Raw genomic sequence first — 20198 nt, 5'->3', positions numbered from 1 at the left:
GAGCTCTTGTAAGGCAGATCTGGTGGTGACAAAATCCCGCAGCATTTGCTTGTCTGTAAATGATTTTATTTCCCCTTTGCTTATGAAGCTTAGTTTGGCTGGATATGAAATTCTGGGTTGAAAATTATTTTCTTTGAGAACGTCAAATATTGGCGCCCACTCTCTTCTGGCTTGTAGAGTTTCTGCAGAGAGATCTGCTGTCAGTCTGATGGGCTTCCCTTTGTGAGTAACCCGACCTTTCTCTCTGGCTGCCCTTAACATTTTTTCCTTTATTTCAACCTTGGTGAATCTGACGATTATGTGTTTTGGGGTTGCTCTTCGAGTGTCTTTGTTGTGTTCTCTGTATTTACTGAATTTGAATGTTGGCCTGTCTTGCTAGGTTGGGGAAGTTCTTCTGGATAATATCCTGAAGGGTCTTTTCCAACTCGGTTCCATTCTCCCATCACTTCCAGGTACACAAATCAAACAGATTTTGTCTTTTCACATAGTCCCATATTTCTTGGAGGTTTTGTTCATTCCTTTTTATTCTTTTTACTCTAATCTTGTCTTCTATCTGTATTTTATTAAGTTGATCTTCAATCACTGCTATGCTTTCTTCCACTTGATTGATTTGGTTTTTGATACTTGTGTCTTCTTCACAAAGTTCTTGTGCTGTGTTTTGTAGCTCCATCCAGTCATTTATGTTCTTTACATTGGTTATTCTAGTTAGCAATTCGACTATCCTTTTTTCAAGGTTCTTAACTTCCTTTCATTGGGTTAGAACATTTTCCTTTAACTCAGAGGAGTTTGTTATTACCCACCTTCTGAAGCCTACTTCTGTCAGTTCATCAAACTCATTCTCCGTCTAGTTTTGTTCCCTTGCTGACGAGGAGTTGTGATCCTTTGGAGAAAGAGAGGTGTTTTGGTTTTTGGGATTTTCAGCCTTTTTGCTCTGGTTTTTCCCCATCTTTGTGGATTTCTCTACCTTTGGTCTTTGATGTTGGTGACCTTCGGATGGGGTCTTTGAGTGGACGTGCTAATCCTTTCTGTTTGTTTCTTTTCCTTCTAACAGTCAGGCCCCTCTGCTGCCAGTCTGCTGGAGTTTGCCGGAGGTCCACTCCCAACCCTATTTGCCTAGGTATTACCAATGGAGGCTGCAAAGCAGCAAAGATTGCTGCCTGCTCTTTCCTCTGGAAGCTTTGACCCAGAGGGGCACCTGCCAGATGCCAGCCAGAGGTCTCCTGTATGAAGTGTCTGTCGGCCCCCATTGGGAGATGTCTCCTAGTCAGTATACACTGGGGTCAGGGATCAACTTGAAGAGGCAGTCTGACCCTTAGCAGAGCTCGAATGCTATGCTGGTAGGCCCAATGCTCTCTTCAGAGCCATCAGGCAGGGACGTTTAAGTCTGCTATAAGCCCCTGACTGGGGCTGCTGCCTTTTTTACATAGACACTCTGTCCAGAAAGGAGAAATCTGGCAGTCTGGCCACAGCTGCCTTGCTGATCTGCAGTGGGCTCTGCCCCATTCAGACTTCCCAGCGGCTTTGTTTACACTGTGACCATAAAACTACCTACTCAAGCCTCAGCAATGGCATACATCCCTCCCCCACCAAGCTCGAACCTCCCAGGTGGATCTCAGATTGCTGCTGTGCTGGGAGCGAGAATTTCAAGCCAGTGGATCTCAGTTTCTTGGGCCCCGTGGGGGTGGGACCCACAGAGCCAGGCCACTTGCTTCCCTTGCTTCAGCACCCCTTTCCACAGGAGTGAACGGTTCTGTCTTGCTGGCGTTCCAGGCGCCACTAGGGTATGGGAAAAAAAGAACTCCTGCAGTTAGTTCAGTGTCTGCCCAATTGGCTGCCCAGTTTTGTGCTTGAAACCCAGGGCCCTGGTGGAGTAGGCACAGGAGGGGCTCTCCTGGTTTGCAGATTGCGAAGACCATGGGACAAGCGCAGTATCTGTGCCGGAGATCCTCAGGCTCAGACCCTCACAGCTTCCCTTGGGTAGGGGAGAAAATTACCCAACCCGTTGTGCTTCCCGGGTGAGGCGATGCCCTGCCCTGCTTCAGCTCACCCTCCGTGGGCTGCACCCACTGTCAAACCAGTCCCAATGAGATGAACTGGGTACCTCAGTTGGAAATGCAGAAATCACCCGCCTTCTGTGTCAATTTCGCTGGGAACTGCAGACCAGAGCTGTTCCTATTCGGCCATCATGAATCCTCCCCCAATAGAAACACTTTCTAAAAAATGGTAATTTGGCCGGAGGCAGTGGCTCATGCCTGTAATCCTAGCACTTTGGGATGCCAAGGCAGGTGGATTACCTGAGGTCGGGAGTTGAAAACCAGCCTGGCCAACATTGTGAAACCCTGTCTGTACTAAAAATACAAAAATTAGCCAGGCATGGTGGCACATACTTGTAATCCCAGCTACTTAGGAGGCTGAGACAGGAGAATTGCTTGAACCTGGGAGGTAGAGGTTGCAGTGAGCCAAGATCGCACCACTGCACTTGAGCCTGGGTGACAGAGATAAGACTCCATCTCGAAAAAAAAAAAAGAAAAAACAAAAATAAACAACAATAATAATAATTTGCTTACTTAATATTTCCAGAAACGATGCCTTGGCCCGTGTTTGTTTTGTTTTGTTAGTGTTTTTCCTTGTTCTTATTTGTTTCTTTTCGGGTGCAGTAGAAATCCCCAATTTTCAGGAAGACGTGTATTTTCCCCAGGACATGTTGGCTGGTATCTTCTTCTGTTGTTAACTAGTGCTTTTGTGACTCTCTCAACGTGTAGTGAGAGCCGGTTGATGTGTACTATACTTCATGAGATCTTATTTTCTAGAAATCCATCAGCGGATGCTCCTGCTGCTCCTGCTGCTGCTGCTCTTGTTGCTGTTGTTGTTTTCAAAGCATACCCCGGCCACCGTTTATGGGATCAAAAGCATTATAAAATATGTGTAATTATTTCTTGATCACGCCCTTCCTCCTCCTCTCTCTCTCTCTCTGTCTGTGTCTGTGTCTCTCTCTCTCTGTCTTTCTCTCTTTCTCTCTGTCTCTCTCGTCTCTGTCTCTCTGTTGGTATGTCTGTCTCTCTCTCTGTGTCTCTCCCTCTGTCTTTTTCTCTCTGTCTGTCTCTCCCTCCCTCTCTTTCTTTTTAAAATAAACTCAGGTAGATCTAATCCATTTCCAAGGCCTGAATTCTTAACTTTAGACACCCCAGATTTCATCTTCCCACAGAATGCTGTACAGAAGTGGCGAGTTGATTTCTGGACTTGGATGCTCAATAGATATTACATATTAATAAAGACCCAACCCTAAAATCTGGGTTTGCTTCTCCCTTGACTCAGCTGTGACCAAGACTTAATGTCTCGATTTTTTTTTAAAGGAAGAATTTATTTAAATCATTTTAATATTTAGTATATATTCATAAATTCTTATTTTATTTTATTAAATACATTAAAATCTGCTACTATTATGATTTATTTTGATGATAAATTTATATCAGATTAGCCAAAGGGAGCTCCTCAGCCTTGTTCCAAGATCTTTTGACGTGTTTCTATCATTATTTGAGCACATTTTTTACTGAAAAAAGTTGTGAAGAAAGAGTTGTAATTTCCCAGGACAATAAAAGGATGAGGGAAAAAGTATTTTAGGCAGAAAGAGCATCATATGCTATAGCAGAAAACTATGAAATAGTACAGTGTATTCTGATATCTACAATATTATCAACTTTCTGAGTGATGGAATAATGAGAGATGGGGCTAAAAATAAAGCAAAGAAGGGTTTTATATACTATTCTAAGGAATTGAAATTTTATCCTGTGAGTGATAATCAACTATTGATATAAATTATAAAGCTAACATTTTGTGACAGCAATGCCTATTTTATCATCTTTATGTACAGAAATCCCAGGAGAACTTCCATATTTTTTATTCAGCCCTAGTAAATAATAATTCTTTCAGCTATGCCTTTTTGGTTTTGTCAGAAATGCTGTGAGGCTCATTGTCTTGAATAAGCAAGTAGAAAAAGGTATAAAACTATTAGATTGAAGACAATATGAAAATTATTTTCAGATGTACAAAGTGCCATGTAGTCCTGAGTCTACAAACTCTACCATTGCCAGTGTTTCCCTAGAGCTTTGGAATCACTTTCTCCTAACTGGAGAGACTTATATGAAAGTCTAAATGCTTTGTATATCTGAACCACACATTCTTTGAATTACCAAGGGACCTAACTATTTAAGCTGACCATATTGCTGTCATCTATCTTTCCTCTTTAAGTTTCCTAGGAAAGCTATTCATTATCTTATTTGCTCTTCAGAAAGAGCCAGGAAATAGAAATACGAGGAATTCACGCTGCAAATACTATGTGAAATAGAGGCAGTAATATTAATAGGAACAGAACAAGTCTCCTGATATTTGCAGTATATCCAAAGAATGAATAATGATTTCTACTTTAGGTAGTTTAAGGAGCTTTTCTACTGGTTGTTTTGAAAAATGAAGTTTCTTGAGGTTCTCAATTTAATCAAGAAGAACCTGCATGAATATTAGAACATTTTGTTTCTGCTATGTTCTCTCCTATGATCAAAGGCATCTTTTCCTCATTTACTTTTTTTTCTTTTTTTTTTTTGAGACAGAGTTTCGTTCTGTTGCCCAGGCTGGAGTGCAGTGGTGCAATCTCAACTCACTGCAACCTCTGCATCCCGGATCCAAGGAATTCTCGTGCCTCAGCCTTTCGAGTAGCTGGGACTACAGGCTCCTGACACCTTGCATGGCTAATTTTTTGTATTTTAATACAATAGTGATGCGGTTTCACCATGTTGCCCAGAGTGGTCTCGAACTCCTGAGTTCAGGCAGTCCACCTGTCTCAGCCTCCCAAAGTGTTAGGATTACAGGCATGAGCCATTGCACCCGGCCCATTTACTTTTCATTTTAAAAATTGATTTTCAGGGAAGGCCGGGCATGGTAGCTCACGCCTGTAATCCTAACACTTTGGGAGGCCGGGGGTTTGAGACCAGCCTGAGCAACATAGGGAGACCCGATCTGTGCAAAAACATCAAAAAATTAGCCAGGTCTGGTGGTATGCACCTGTGGTCCCAGCTACTCCATAGGGTGAGACAAGAGGATCATTTGAGCTAGCAGGTCAAAGTTGCAGTGAGCCATGATCACGCAACTGCACTCCAGTCTGAGCAACAAAGCCAGACTCTGTCTCAAAACCAAGATGAAACATCATATATTAAGAACTGACTGGTTTAAGAGGATGCACTTTAACTGAGAAAAATAATTTCATTGGTATAAATAGCTCCATTTCAAGATGACCACGCCACAAAAAAAGGTTACTGCTATATAACAAAGATCCATATTGTTACTCTGCTCAGTAGAAAGGAATCCATTTGTACTTTGTGTGACCCTTTGGAGGCTTTCTGCATCATAGATAGTGTCATTAGTATTTAACCGTGTCTTTGATGATGACAATCCTGAGTGAACCCCTATTCATTTTGTGCTGAATTCTTATATAGTCTTTTCAGTGATTATAACTGCATCATGGAAGATAGGAAATCTCAGTTACATTTTTATTACTTTCCCTGCAAAAATTCTGAACTAAAACGTAGTCAACCTCATCTCTGGACTAAACTAGAAAATATAAGAGACAAGTTAAGTTGTACTTATGGAACTGTAGGCTCATTAGAGGGAACTGTAGTCTCATTAGAGAAACCTGTAGCATCAATTTGTGCCCACTTTAGAATAGCTGTAATCCTACAAATGTACTTAAGAAAAGTAAACCCATTGCAGAGGAATGCTGTCAGTTTAGATTTTATAATAATTCAGTCTGTCACTCTTAGCCACTTAGCTCAGTTCAGACAGCTATAGTGGGGAAGATGTCTAGACTCCCTCCCCTACCTCTGCCCCAACTCTCAAATAAAAATCCTATATCCTAAAGTACCTTGTAGTTTATTTTTACCAAACAAGCTAGTCTACCTGCAAATTAACAGTAACAGTGATATCACTAGGTAATTTTACTATTGTAAGTTAAAGTGAGTATTCCCTTGAATGCTATGATCTTCTTGGTGGGACATGTATTTTCACATGTATTGTAACACATATGAGTTTAATAAAGCTAATGTCCTTGCAGATTATTTGTGACCATTAGTAATCATTTGTAAGGTAGCTATCAGAATATATTTGTGGCCATGAAATAGTTTTGCTTTATAGGAAACTATTTTTTCTATTCAAAAATAAAATCTAGTTTTCATTATAACCTTCTTACCTTTTTAAAAATGTTTCATTCCTTCCTTTCCTACTTCTGCCTAAATGGATTTTATGGGCCACTGGCTGCTAGGTGATAACTCACGGGGTCCTTCAAGAGGAAAAGGTGCATATTTTTTTCTCAATTTTTTTTTCTCCTCTATCAAACTGCTGTTCTACAGTCACAATCAACAAGAGAAACAACATTTTTTGGTCCTTTTTCCTGCTGATTAAGTTTTCTTTCTTTTTTTTTTTGAGACGGAGTCTTGCTCTGTCACCCAGTCTGGAGTACAGTGGCGCCATCTTGGCTCATTGCAAGCTCCACCTCCCGGGTTCACACCATTCTCCTGCCTCAGCCTCCCGAGTAGCTGGGACCTACAGGCGCCTACCACCATACCCGGCTAATTTTTTTGTATTTTTAGTAGAGACAGGGTTTCACCATGTTAGCCAGGATGTTTTCTAACAGCCCAAGACAGTAAGAAGTGCTTTGGGTTTGTAATTTACAAAATAAGAGAAGTCCGTGACAACTTTTTTTTTTTTTTTTTAGACAGAGTCTTGCTCTGTTGCCAGGCTGGAGTGCAGTGGCATGATCTCAGCTCACTGCAACCTCTGCCTCCTGGGTTCAAGCAATTCTCCTGCCTCAGCCTCCCAAGTAGCTGGGACTACAGGCATGCGCCACCATGCCCAGCTAATTTTTGTATTTTTGGTAGAAGCAGGGTTTTACCGTGTTGGCCAGGATAGTCTCGATCTGTTGACCTCATGATCCACCCCCCACAGCCTCCCAAAGAGCTGGGATTACAGGTGTGAGTCACCACACCCGACTGAAGTAGGTTTTTTATTGGTAAAGTAGCTAGGTACTGTATAATTTGGGGTGAGTCTTGAGTGGGAAAAGCCTCATGGCACATAAAATAGTGCTCGATTAATATTTGTGGGAAACACATGCACGCATGCACACACATGCATGCACACACAACCCTACCTGCTGATGTGCCAGAGAATTACAACACTCCTCCTTTGAGACATTCCTTTTAGTTAATTTGTTATATATCCAAAGACCCCTGTGTTAACATGCAAGTAGTTTAATCAAGGACCAGTATTAATCCAATAGCACCAAAGTATGTTAATTTCTTCAGTTAAGTTATTCCACAATGTATACATATCTCAAAACATCATGGTATACACCATGCATATATAAAATTGTTGCCAATTAAAAATAAACTTTAAATAAAATGTTTATACTATAGGTCTATAAAGAAAAAAGTGCAAATTATTTTTCCAGTGAGGTAATCACTTTGTGACAAAGACTTTATAAATATTCAGTGGCTTAGAGAAGTAAAACGACAGCAGAAAGCACTGCTTTACTTTTTGCTTCCCAACTTTGGACTTTGTTTAAAAGATTTGCCATTCATTAAATACTCAAAGTATTTACTGAGTATCTACTATGAGTGTAAGGAAGGCACTGTTCTAAAAGTGGCAGAGAATACAAAGATTAATAAGACATAGGCTCTGCCTTCAATGAGTTTACCATCTACTAGCAGAGGTAAGGCAAATATTTAAATATCTATAGCATAAGATGGAGAGTGATAGACACCAGAAGACAAATATAAACAAGGTATAACATTACTTTAGAGATGGAAGAGATTATTCCTGCCAGTAGATAACCATGCTGCAATTTCCAAACAAGAAGAAAAAAAAAAGAAAACAAGGAGGGGCCAAGATGGCCAACTAAAAACAGCTATGGTTGGAGGCTCCCACGTGGAAGAATGAAAACAGCGAGTAAATCCTACACCAGCAACTGAGGTATCCAGGTTCTCTCACTGGGACTGACTAGGCAGTTGGTGCAACCCATGGTGAGTGAGGAAAAGTAGAGTGGAGTGACAGCCAACCCAGCATCCACACAGGGGAAGGGGAACTGCCACTCCCAGCCAAGGGAGGTAGTGAGTGTGCTACCCCACCTGGGGAACCATGGTTTTTCCATGGATCTGTGCAACCCACAGATCAGGAGATCCCCTCATAAGCCCACACCACCCGGGCCTTGGTTCCCAAGCACAGAACTATGGAGATTCTTGGCAGCTGTTCAACTGGAGACTGCCTAAGACTGCCAAGTTCCTAGGGGAAGGGGCGGCTGCCATCACTGCAGCTGCCTGCTGCCAAAGATGACTGAGCTCCCAGTGGGAGGAGCGGCTGCCATCACTGCAACTGCCTGCTGCCTAAGACAACTGAGCCCCTGCAGGAAGAGATGGCTGCCATCACTGCAGCTCCAGTCTGCCATTTTAGAGAGGATAATAAATGACCTGATGGAGCTGCGAAACACAACACAAGAACTTCATAATACAACTATCAGTATCAATAGCTGGATAGACCAAGGAAAGGAAAGAATTTCAGAGCTTGAAGACTATCTTGCTGAAATAAGACAGGCAGACAAGATTAGAGAATAAAGAATGAAAAGGAATGAACAAAACCTCTGAGAACTATGGGATTATGTAAAAAGACCAAACCTACAACTGATTGGGGTACCTGAAAGATGGAAGAATGGAACAAAGTTGGAAAACGTACATCAGGATATCATCCAGAACTTCTCCAACCTAGCAAGGTAGGCCAACATTCAAATTCAGGAAATCCAGAGAACCACAGTAAGATACTCCATGAGAAGAAAGATCATCCCAAGACACGTAATCATCAGATTCTCCAAAGCAAAAATGAAGGAAAAGTATTAAGGGCAGCCAGAGAAAAAGGCCAGGTCACCTATAAAGGGAAGCCCATCAGACTAACAGTGGACCTCTCAGCAGAAACCCTACAAGCCAGAAGAGATTGGGGGCCAATATTCAGTATTCTTAAAGAAAAGAATTTCCAACTCAGAATTTCATAACCAGCCAAACTAAACTTCATAAAGTGAAGGAGAAATAAAATCTTTTTCAGAAAAGCAAATGCTGAGAGAATTTGTCACCACCAGGCCTGCCTTGCAAGAGCTCCTGAGAGAAGCACTAAATATGGAAAGAAAAAACCAATACCAGCCACTACAAACACACACTAAAGTACACAGACCAATGACATTTCGAAGCAACTACATCAGCAAGTCTGCAAAATAACCAGCTAGCATCATGATGACAGGATCAAATTCATACATATATTAACCTTAAATGTAAATAAGCTAAATGCCCCCAATTGAAAGACACAGAATGGCAAGCTGGATAAAGAGTCAAGACCCATCAGTGTGCTGTATTCAAGAGACCCATCTCATGTGCAAAGACACACATAGGCTCAAAATAAAGGGATGGAGGAAAATTTACCAAGCAAATAGAAAGCAGAGAAAACCAGGGGTTTTCTGTAACAATGTTAGTGTTTGTTTTTCTAACAATCCTAGTGTTAAAGTCTTACAAAACAGACATTAAACCAAAAAGAAAGATCAAAAAAGACAAGTGCGTTACATAATGGTAAAGGACTCAATTCAACAAGAAGTGCTAACTATCCTAAAAATACAGGAGGATGCAGATTCATAAAACAAGTTCTTAGAGACCTACAAAGAGATTTAGACTCCCACACAATAATAGTGGGAGGCTTTAGCACTGCACTGTCAATATTAGATCACTGAGACAGAAAATTAACAAAGATATTCAGGACCCAAACTCAACTCTGGATCAAGTGGACCTGACAGATACCTACAGAACTCTCCACCCAAAAACAACAGAATATATATTCTTCTTTGTGCCACATGGCACTTACTCCTAAAAAGATTGCATAGTTGGAAGTAAAACACTCCTAGCAAATGCCAAACAACTGAAATCGTAAGAAACAGTTTCTCAGACCACAGTGCAATAAAATTAGAACTCAAGGTTGAGAAACTCACTCAAAACCACACAACTACATGGAAATTAAACAACTTGCCCCTGAATGACTCCTGGGTAAATAACAAAACCAAGGCAGAAATCAAGAAGTTCTTTGAAACCGATGAGAATAAAGAGACATTGTGCCAGAATCTCTGGGACACAGCCAAAGCAGTGTTAAAGAGGGAAAGTTATAGCACTAAACGCCCACATCAGAAAGTTAAAAGATCTCAAATTGACATCCTAATATCAAAACTAAAAGAACTAGAGAATCAAGAGCAAAAAAAAGGCCAAAGCTAGCAGAAGACAAGAACTAACCAAGATCAGAGCAGAACTGAAAGAGACAGAAACGAAAAAAACCTTTAAAAAAAATCAGTGAATCTAGGAGCTGTTTTTATGAAAAAAAATTAATAAAGTAGACCACTAGCTAGACTAATAAAGAAGGAAAGAGAGAAGAATCAAATAGACACAATAAAAAATTATAAAGGGGATATCACCACTGACCCCACAGAAATATAAACAACCATCAGAGAATATCTGTGCAAATAAACTAGAAAATCTAGAAGAAATGGATAAATTCCTGGACACACATACCCTCCCAAGACTGAACCAGGAAGAAGTTGAATCTCTGAATAGACAATAACAAGTTCTGAAATTGAAGCAGTAATTAATAGCCTACCAACCAAAAAAAGCCCAGGACCAGATGGATTCACAGCCGAATTCTACCAGAGGTACAAAGAGGAGCTGGTACCATTTCTTCTGAAACTATTCCAAACAACTGAAAAGGAGGGACTCCTCCCTGACTCATTTTATGAGGCCAGCATCATCCTGATGTCAAAACCTGGCAGGGATACAACGAAAAAAGAAAACTTCAAGCCAATGTCCCTGATGAACATCGATGCAAAAATCCTCAATAAAATACTGACAACCTGAATCCAGCAGCACATCAAAAAACTTATCCACCATGATCAAGACAGCTTCATCCCCAAGAGGCAAGACTGGTTCAACGTATGCAAATCAATAAACGTGATTTATCACCTAAACAGAACTAAAGACAAAAACCACGTGATTATCTCAATAGATGCAGAAAAGGCCTTCGATAAAATTCCCTTAATGTTAAAAACTTTCAATAAACTAGGTTTTTATGGAACATACCTCAAAATATAAGAGCCATTTATGACAAACCCACAGCCAATATCATACTGAATGGGAAAAAGCTCAAAGCATTCCCCTTGAAAATCAGCTCAAGACAAGGATGCCTTCTCTCACCACTCCTATTCAACGTAGAATTGGAAGTTCTGGCCACGGCAATCAGGCAAGAGAAAGAAATAAAGGGTATTCAGATAGGAAGAGAGGAAGTCAAGCTATCTCTGTTTGCAGATGACATACTGCTATATCTGAAAACCCCATCATCTCAGCCCCAAAGCTTCTTAAGCTGATAAGCACCTTCAGCAAAGTACAAAATCAATGTGCAAAAATCACAAGCATTTCTATACACCAGCAGTAGACAAGCAGAAAGCCAAATCATGAATGAATTCCCTTTCGCAATTGCTACAAAGAGAATAAAATACCTAGGAATACAGCTAACAAGGGAAGTGAAGGACCTCTTCAAGGAAAACTACAAACTGCTGCTCAGAGAAATCAGAGAGCACACAAGCAAATGGAAAAACATTCCACACTCATGGATGGGAAGAATCAATATCATGAAAATGGCCATACTGCCCAGAGTAATTTATAGATTCAGTGCTATTCCCATTAAACTACCCTTGACATTCTTCACAGAATTAGAAAAAACTCCTTTAAAGTTCAAATGGAACCAAAAAAGAGCCTGTATAACGAAGACAATCCTAAGCAAAAAGAACAAAACTGAAGGCATCATGTATCTGACTTCAAACTCAACTACAAGGCTATAGTAACTGAAATAGCATGGTATTAGTACAAAAACAAACACATAGACAGTGGAACAGAATATAGAACTCAAAACTAAGACTGCACATCTACAGCCATGTGATCTTCAACAAACCTGACAAAAGCAATGGGGAAAGGATTTGCTATTTAATAAATGATGCTGGGAGAACTGGCTAGCTGTATGCAGAAAATTGAAACTAGACCCTTTCCTTACACCTTGTACAAAAGTTAACTCGAGATGGATTAAAGATTTAAATGTAAAACCCAAAACTATGAAAACCCTAGAAGAAAATCTAGGCAATACCATTCAGGACATAGACACGGACAAAGATTTCGTGACAAAAACGTCAAAAGCAATTGCAACAGAAGCAAAAATTGACAAATGGGATCTAATTAAAGAGCTTCTGTGCAGTAAAAGAAACTGTCATCAGAGTGAAGAGACAAACTACAGAATGGGAGAAAATTATTGCAGTCTATCCATCAGACAAAGGTGTAATATCCAGAAACTACAGGAAAAAAATAACCCCATTTAAAAGTGAGCAAAGAATATGAACAGACACTTCTCAAAAGAAGATATACATGCAGCCAACAAACCTGTGGAAAAAAGCTCAACATCATTGATCATTAGTGAAAAGCAAATCAAAAACACAATGAGATACCATCTCATGCAGTCAGAATGGCAGTTATTAAAAAGTCAAGAAACAACAGATGCTGGCAAGGTGTGGAGAAATGGGAACTCTTTTACACTGTTGGTAGTTCAACCATTGTGGAAGACAGTGTGGTGATTCCTCAAAGACCTAGAACCAGAAATACCATTTGATCCAGCAATCCCATCACTGGGTATATACCCAAAGGAATATAAATCATTCCTTTATAAAGATACATGCATGTGTATGCTCATTGCAGCACTTATTCACAATAGCAAAGACGTGGAATCAACCCAAACACCTATCAATGATAGACTGGATAAAGAAAATGTGATACCTATACACCATGCAATGCTATGCAGCCATAAAAAGGAATGAGATCATGTGCTTTGCAGGGACAGGGAGCGAGCTGGAAGCCATTATCCTCAGTAAACTAACACAGGAACAGAAAACCAAACACTGCATGTTCTCACTTAAAATGGGAGTTGAATAATGAGGACACACGGGCACATGGCGGGGCAACAACACACACTGGGTCCTGTCGGGGTTGCAGGGAAGGAGAGCATCAAAGAATAGCTGGGCCTAATACCTAGGTGATGGATTGATCTGTGCAGCAAACCACCATGGCACAAGTTTACCTGTGTAACAAACCTGCACATCCTGCACATGTATCCTGGAACATAAATAAAATAAAGTAAAAAAATAAAACTTACAGAACCATCAGGTGGTTTACTACCCTCTCTTTCTTCCTTCCTTCCTTTCTTGCTTCCTTCCTTCCTATTTCTCTTTCTCTTTCTTGGTCTCTTTCTCTTTGTTTTTCTTTCCTTTCTGCTGGGCTGTTATATATTCTTCATGGCAGGGTATATTTTACTCTCAGTATCCCAAGTCCCTAACTGTTCCTGGTTCATAAAGTGCACTCAGTCAATATTTGTTGAATGGATATGTGTATCATCAGACTTGCTGTTTAATAAGAAAATGCCTATTACAAAGCATATTCAACAGATAAAACCTATATAACTAAGAAGCAGAATTTTCTTCTCAGAAACTAAACATATTTTTAAAAGACAACTTTTGTAAGATTATATCCAATTTGCACCATACAGTGCAGCCTATCACAAAAAAAAAGATCTAATCTGAGACTTATAAAGCTGAATAAAAAGCAGAAGCAGCAATCTCTATCATTCTGCCTTGACAATGATTTTTTTTATATTTGAATGAGTAGGTCAAGACCTCAATGAAAATGAGTTACAAATAAATTTATATTTCAATTGTCATTGATTGGTGAATTACATACAATCCTTTTTGAAGTGTTCACCCACAATTTGAATAGAAAATTCTATGTAGCACTAAATAATCTCTAAGGCTTTTCAAACTTTGAAAATTTTGCGATTTTAATTGACCATGAGAAGAAATCACATATTAATAGTATAAGCAACTTTGTATATATTTTTCTTAGGTGCCTATGACAATGTCATTAGTCTTAGAATGAAAACTCTTTGGGGTAGTGCCTTTAAGTCAATTCATTGAACATGTCTGGAGCAGCCCCTAGGATTGGAGTAGGAATGCTAAATTTAATAAGTTGCAATAACAGGAAACTCACAATCTTATGAAGGATACATATAATCATTATAAAGTGGTTTAAAGAGATGGGAGCTTATGTATTTCACATATCTAAGTCTGGAGCCACGCAGTCTAGGGTGTTTTTGTTGTTGTTGTTGTTGTTGTTGTTTTTTGAGACGGAGTCTCGCTCTGTTGCCCAGGCTGGAGTGCAGTGGCGGGATCTCAGCTCACTGCAAGCTCCGCCTCCCGGGTTCACGCCATTCTCCTGCCTCAGCCTCCCGAGTAGCTGGGACTACAGGCACCCGCCGCCTCGCGCAGCTAGTTTTTTTGTATTTTTTGGTAGAGACGGGGTTTCACCACATTAGCCAGGATGGTCTCGATCTCCTGACCTCGTGATCCGCCCGTCTCGGCCTCCCAAAGTGCTGGGATTACAGGCTTGAGCCACCGCGCCTGGCCCAGTCTAGGGTTTTTACAGCAGCTCTACATTGTTATCAGGGACTTGGATTCTTTTTTCTTTTCACCTTTCTATACTTACTGCATGGGCTTGAATCTTCCTAGTTCAGAAGTGGCTACAGCACCTTCCAGTCCCCAGTGTCAGCCCAGCTCCCAGTTCCAGCCATGTTCCTGGTAGAAAAAACGGTAGATGGGCAAAAGCTTTTTTCTCTTAAAGCTTCATATCTTCATCTTTTTATTTGTAAGAGGAAGCCTGCCCCAGGGACTTATTCCTACCCCTGATTGGCCAGAATTATATCATACGGCCACTCCTAGCTGCTTACGAAGGGGATTGTGGATAGCAGGTAGGAGAGCTAAGCAGCAGTATTTGCAGTTACTACTTTTTGTTAACTCTTTGGGATGTAGGCTTATATGGCTCCAAGGAAAAGGTCCAGTTATTTATATATGAAGATATAATACTCCAAGAAGTTCCTTCTTGTCATTAAATTATGCATTTATTAATTCAACAAATACTATTTTTTGTTTGCTAATATGTGCCAGATGCTGTTCTAAGTACTGCGGACAAAAACAGTAAACAAGACAAAGTTGCTGCTCTCATGGAACTTTATGTTCTATTGAGAAGAGGAAGACTATAAACAAATATCAATATACATATTTATATTTATATATTTTATATATTGGTTATGAATATCCATATTATGTATGTACATGGGTATGTATATAGCTATGAAGAAAAGAAAAGTAGGGTAAGGGAAATAAAGAGTGATGGTGGGTATTATTCCATAGAGAGTGTTCAACAAATTTCTCTCTGATGAAGTGATATTTGAACAGAGACCTGAAAGAAGTGATGTATAGATGGGGAAATGAGAGACTATCTGGGGAAGAATGGTTCAAGCAGAGGAAACAGAAAGTACAAAGACCCTGAGGAGAGATGAATTTGGCATGATCAAGTAAAAAAAAGGAACCAGTATGACTAAAGCACAGTAAACAAAGAGGGAATGTTAGGAGGACAATGGGAGCCATAATATTTTGAGCTTATAGGCCATAGCAGAGATTTTATTGTAAGGGACATGGAAAGTCATTAGAGAGCTATGAGCAGAGATTAGCACAATCCAGTGATTCAAAGAATCATTGTAACTGCTGTGTTTAGAATAAATTGTAGTATGACAAGGATAGAAGCAGAGAGACCAGTTAGGATGCTATTCAGTTTCCCAGGAAATCAGTGATGGTCTTAACTATTATAGTAGTCATCGAAGTGGTGAATAATTATCAGATTCCAGATATATTTTAAAGATAGTTTAAATATATAAGAATCAAGTATCTTGCAAGGTTCTGGCTTAATAACTGGAAGAATGGAGTTGCTATTTACTGAAATGGGAACTGCAAGAGAATAAGTCATTGTATGGGTGGAATAGGAGGATGGGGAATTAAGAGTTTGTTTTGGGACATTTTAGGTTTGAGTTGCTAGTTGCACATCCAAATGCATGTTGGATGATATAAAAATGTAGAATTGAGGGTAGAGGTTGAGATTGGAGATATAAAATTAGTAGTTTTAATGTATGGATGATATGAATGCTTTGGGACTAAATATGATTACCTGTGGAGTCAATAGCTAAATAATAATATTTCTTCATAACTTTTTTCAGAGGAGAGAAAATTTCCTATGGTATCCTAAATAAATTGAAGTTTGGGGACTTCATTTTACTAACTAGTGCATTAAGTATTCAAAATTTTGTGTAGTAGTTGAGTACATGAACTCTGAAGCCAAAATTACCTAGTTTTGAATCTTAGCTCTTCTGTTACTAGCTCTGTGATTTAGGAAATGATACATAATTTCTCTAAGCTTCTCTTTCCTCACCTATAAATAAGGATAATTATGGTGCCTCACCATAAGGTTGTTGGGAGGATTAATGAGTTAATTTGGTATACTGCCTTGACACATAGAAAGAGCTCAAAAAGGATTAGTCAATGTCATCATTGAATTTTGCTAAGTTTTGACACATGATATAACACTGCTAACTTGATTTAATGTTCCCTATATTTTGCAGGCAGGAGAAACAGTTTCTCACCTGCTAATCTTCATTTGGGGACATTTGAAATTGGGAGTTGTGATATTGTAAGTCATTGCCACTTTTTAATCAGTGTTACAGTATCATATTCTTAGTTAATTATCTTACTGTTCAGGTCACAGTGCTGTCGATATCACCAAGGTGGCCAGAAGACACCGTATGTCTCCTTTTCCTCTGACATCTATGGACAAAGCCTTTATCACAGTCCTGGAGATGACTCCGGTGCTTGGGACAGAAATCATCAATTACCGAGGTACTGTTATATTTGACCATTGCCTTTACTTTTCTTCATTTTTTACCAAATAAGATTCATGTAACATTAATACACAGTTTTCCTGAAAAAAAAAGATTATTAACTATTATTACAATTATCATCATTCTTTTTTTTTTCTTATTTCTACTCAATAAGAAAAAGGCTAAGGGTTCAGCCTTAACAGTATACAGAGTAAAATCCATGAAACTGCCTTTTCATTAAAAAAAAAAAAAAAAAAAAGGAAGAAAATCAGCTGTGTTTCTGCTGTCCATCAAAATACCAATACTGCAAACTAAAGAAAGGGCTGTCAGCACTGAGTGAGGAAAGTAAACTCCGAGTCTATGTGATGTCCTTTCTGTCAGAAATGGGAGACAACTAATATGTCTTGTAATCATCTTTTTCTGTTTGGAAAACCTGTATTTAAATGTAAATACAATGTATTTACATACATTGTAAATAAATATTAAAAATATGTTAATTTATCCATGGATAACTAAGACAATGGAAAGGTAGCATTCCCCAGTATTTTGTTTTTAATTAACAACTTCCATTTCTAAACATTCAGCATAGGAGTTGTATTCAGGCATCCAGTTGCAGAAGACCAGACTGCTGAGGAGAACTTGCAGCCAATAAAGCTTGAGGTTTCTTCCCAACACCAAAAAGAGGAGTTGTATTTAGTGCAATCTGAATAAAATATAGTTTCTTAATTTGTTATGCAGAAAGAACACAATGGAATTAATTTTATAAATAAAAAACTTGATAGAATCATAAAATATTCAAACTACAATGAACAGTAGAGAGCACAAACACCCTAATTTTTTTTCAAGGAAACTCAAACTCAGAATAGCAGAAAAGGAATAGGATTAAGGTCTCAAGATTTACATTCTTCCTTTTACTACATAATTGTGCTCTCTTCTTCCACCATTAAATTATAAAAAATAATACAGCTAACACAATGGTGCCAGATTTTAGCTCTTTTCTCTGTGTCCCCACTTAGACAAGAATCGTTATTATAGTTTCCCCTTATCCTACATCTTTGGTTCACATTCTTTTAGATATGCATATCATTAGGCTTAAACCATTTGTTTTTCTTTTACTCCTCAGTAAAGGAAAGATTAGAAAACTCACTAGAGTAGGGATTAGTCAGGAATTAACTGTGTGATTTCAAAACAATTTTAATAGAGTAGTTTTGTTTATCATCAAATGTAGAATGTTGAGATATTTATTGGTATCAGTAGAAACCAAGACATTTTCAGAAAATATGAATGTAAACTTAAGTTATAAAAAAATTAATACTACTTTACCTGTTATAAAAATAAATAAACCATTCCTGTTTTTTTTTTTTTTTTTAATAATTTCAGAAGAGTTTCCCTTAACATCAGTCCTTAGAAAAATCTCACCATGTATTCCAGGTCACATTTAAAGAGACATTCTGGTTTTTTTTTTTTTTTTTTAAAAAAGGTTGGAAATTGCCATTTCATTTTTCCTCTAGAGAAAAATGCTGTCAGATGTATTCTCTTTTCCCTTCATGTGCTTCTTTCCCATTCATTTATTCATCAAATCAGTTGTCACTTATACGTGAGCAGACTCTTCATAGATGGATAACTTTTTGTCAAGTGTTTCCACCTATGGTGATGAAAAATAATAATGAGGTTTGCATTGAACCTTTGAGTTGAATCAAACTCAATTTTTTGTGTGAAAAGGTATTGTAATTAGACCCCCTAGGCACTTTGATTAGGTGTTTAGAAAACATCATATATAGAAACATAATTTACTTTGTTCAACAAATATTTAATAAACATCAAGTAGATGTCAGATACTATGTTAAGTCCTGTATTTGCAAAGATGAATAAAAATAAAACTCCTGCCCCGTGGATTTCATGGGCTAGTGCAGAAGAGATAGGTAAATTAATGTGGTACTTGTCTCCTCTAATTGGCTCCTTTACAGGCTTGCCTTCCTTTGTCAATTTCTTGAAAAGCTTTCTTTACAGTTTTTTTTCTTTGGCCCTTTTCACATCTTGTCCATTGACTTCAGATGGCCTCATGCAGGCTAGTAGTTTCAGATACCATTTATAAGGTGAATTTTAAATCAATACCATTGCCCAGAGCTTGTCCAAGCTCCAAACTCATATTCTAAATGTATTACATATCTGCTGCTAGTAAATATAACATGACAAATACTAAACTTATTTTCTCTACTTCTACAATACTTGTGTTTTTACATCCTCTTAAAACTGTCCCTTGTTCTGCATTCCCTCTGTTATTGTTTTATTTTAGGTTTTGTTTTTTTTTTTTTTTTCTGAAATGGAGTTTCACTCTTGTTGACCAGACTGGAGTACAATGGCACAATCTCGTTTCACAGCAAACTCCACCTCCTGGGTTCAAGTGATTCTCCTGCCTCAGCCTCCTGAGTACCTGGGATTACAGGCGTGCACCACCATGCCCAGCTAATTTTGTATTTTTAGTAGAGACAGGGTTTCTCCATGTTGGTCAGGCTGGTCTCAAACTCCCGATCTCAGGTGATCCGCCCACCTCGGCCTCCCAAAATGCTGGGATTACAGGAGTGAGCCACTGCACCTGGCCCAGTTTAGGTCTTTATTATTAACTTCCTAGACAATTGTAACAGACTCCCCTCCCCCCAATTAACTTCGTCCCAATCCATTCTCCAATTTGATGCCAAAGTAATCTGTTCAAATTTGCTAATTTGTTATTCACACTCCCTACACGCAAGTCTTCCGCTGTTTTTCTATAACCTCAAGATAAAATTCAAACTCCTTGACATGTCATGAAAGGCCTTTTATAACCTGATTTCTTCTAATTTTTTTTTCTTTCTTCTCTTACCTCCTTATCATCAGACCTTGCTTCTACCTAAACATGACATGATAATTCTTACTTCTTATTCTCTCTTACCTCTAAGCCTTTATTTATATATCTTTTTTTTTTAAGAGACTAGGTCTTACTATGTTTCCCAGGCTGGCCTTGAACTCTTGGCCTCAAGCAATCCTCTCGCCTCGGCCTCCCAAAGTACTAGTATTACAGGCATAAGCCACCAAGCCTGGCCCCTTTGCTTATATAGTTTTCTCTTGGAAAAACTTTATCTTACTTCTCTACATATTAACTACTGTGTAACTACCACATATTCTTTTTTTTTTTTTTTTTTTTACTTTACATTCCAGGGTACATGTGCACAACGTGCAGGTTTGTTACATATGTATACATGTGCCATATTGCTGTGCTGCACCCATTAACTCGTCATTTACATTACGTATAT

The 20198-nt window shown here is 38.8% G+C and overlaps 1 protein-coding gene across 16 annotated transcripts in view; it reads left to right on the top strand.

Annotated features, from left to right (window-relative positions):
• GPHN (gephyrin) overlaps window positions 1-20198 on the top strand; it is a 429045-nt gene that overhangs the window by 279442 nt on the left and 129405 nt on the right. For all 16 annotated transcript variants that reach the window (XR_004185388.1, XM_021941883.2, XM_031669113.1 and 13 more), the window contains one exon: window positions 16790-16927. Coding sequence is in view for 15 of the 16 variants with exons in the window: in XM_021941883.2 (XP_021797575.2) it covers window positions 16790-16927 (138 nt within the window). In the remaining variant the exon portion in view is untranslated. The remainder of the gene's footprint in view (window positions 1-16789; window positions 16928-20198) is intronic.

Source organism: Papio anubis, chromosome 7 (genome assembly GCF_008728515.1).
Source record: "Papio anubis isolate 15944 chromosome 7, Panubis1.0, whole genome shotgun sequence".
Lineage (NCBI taxonomy): Eukaryota > Metazoa > Chordata > Mammalia > Primates > Cercopithecidae > Papio > Papio anubis.
Note: the sequence above shows the minus strand (reverse complement) of the source record. Positions and strands in the feature narration are given on the sequence as shown.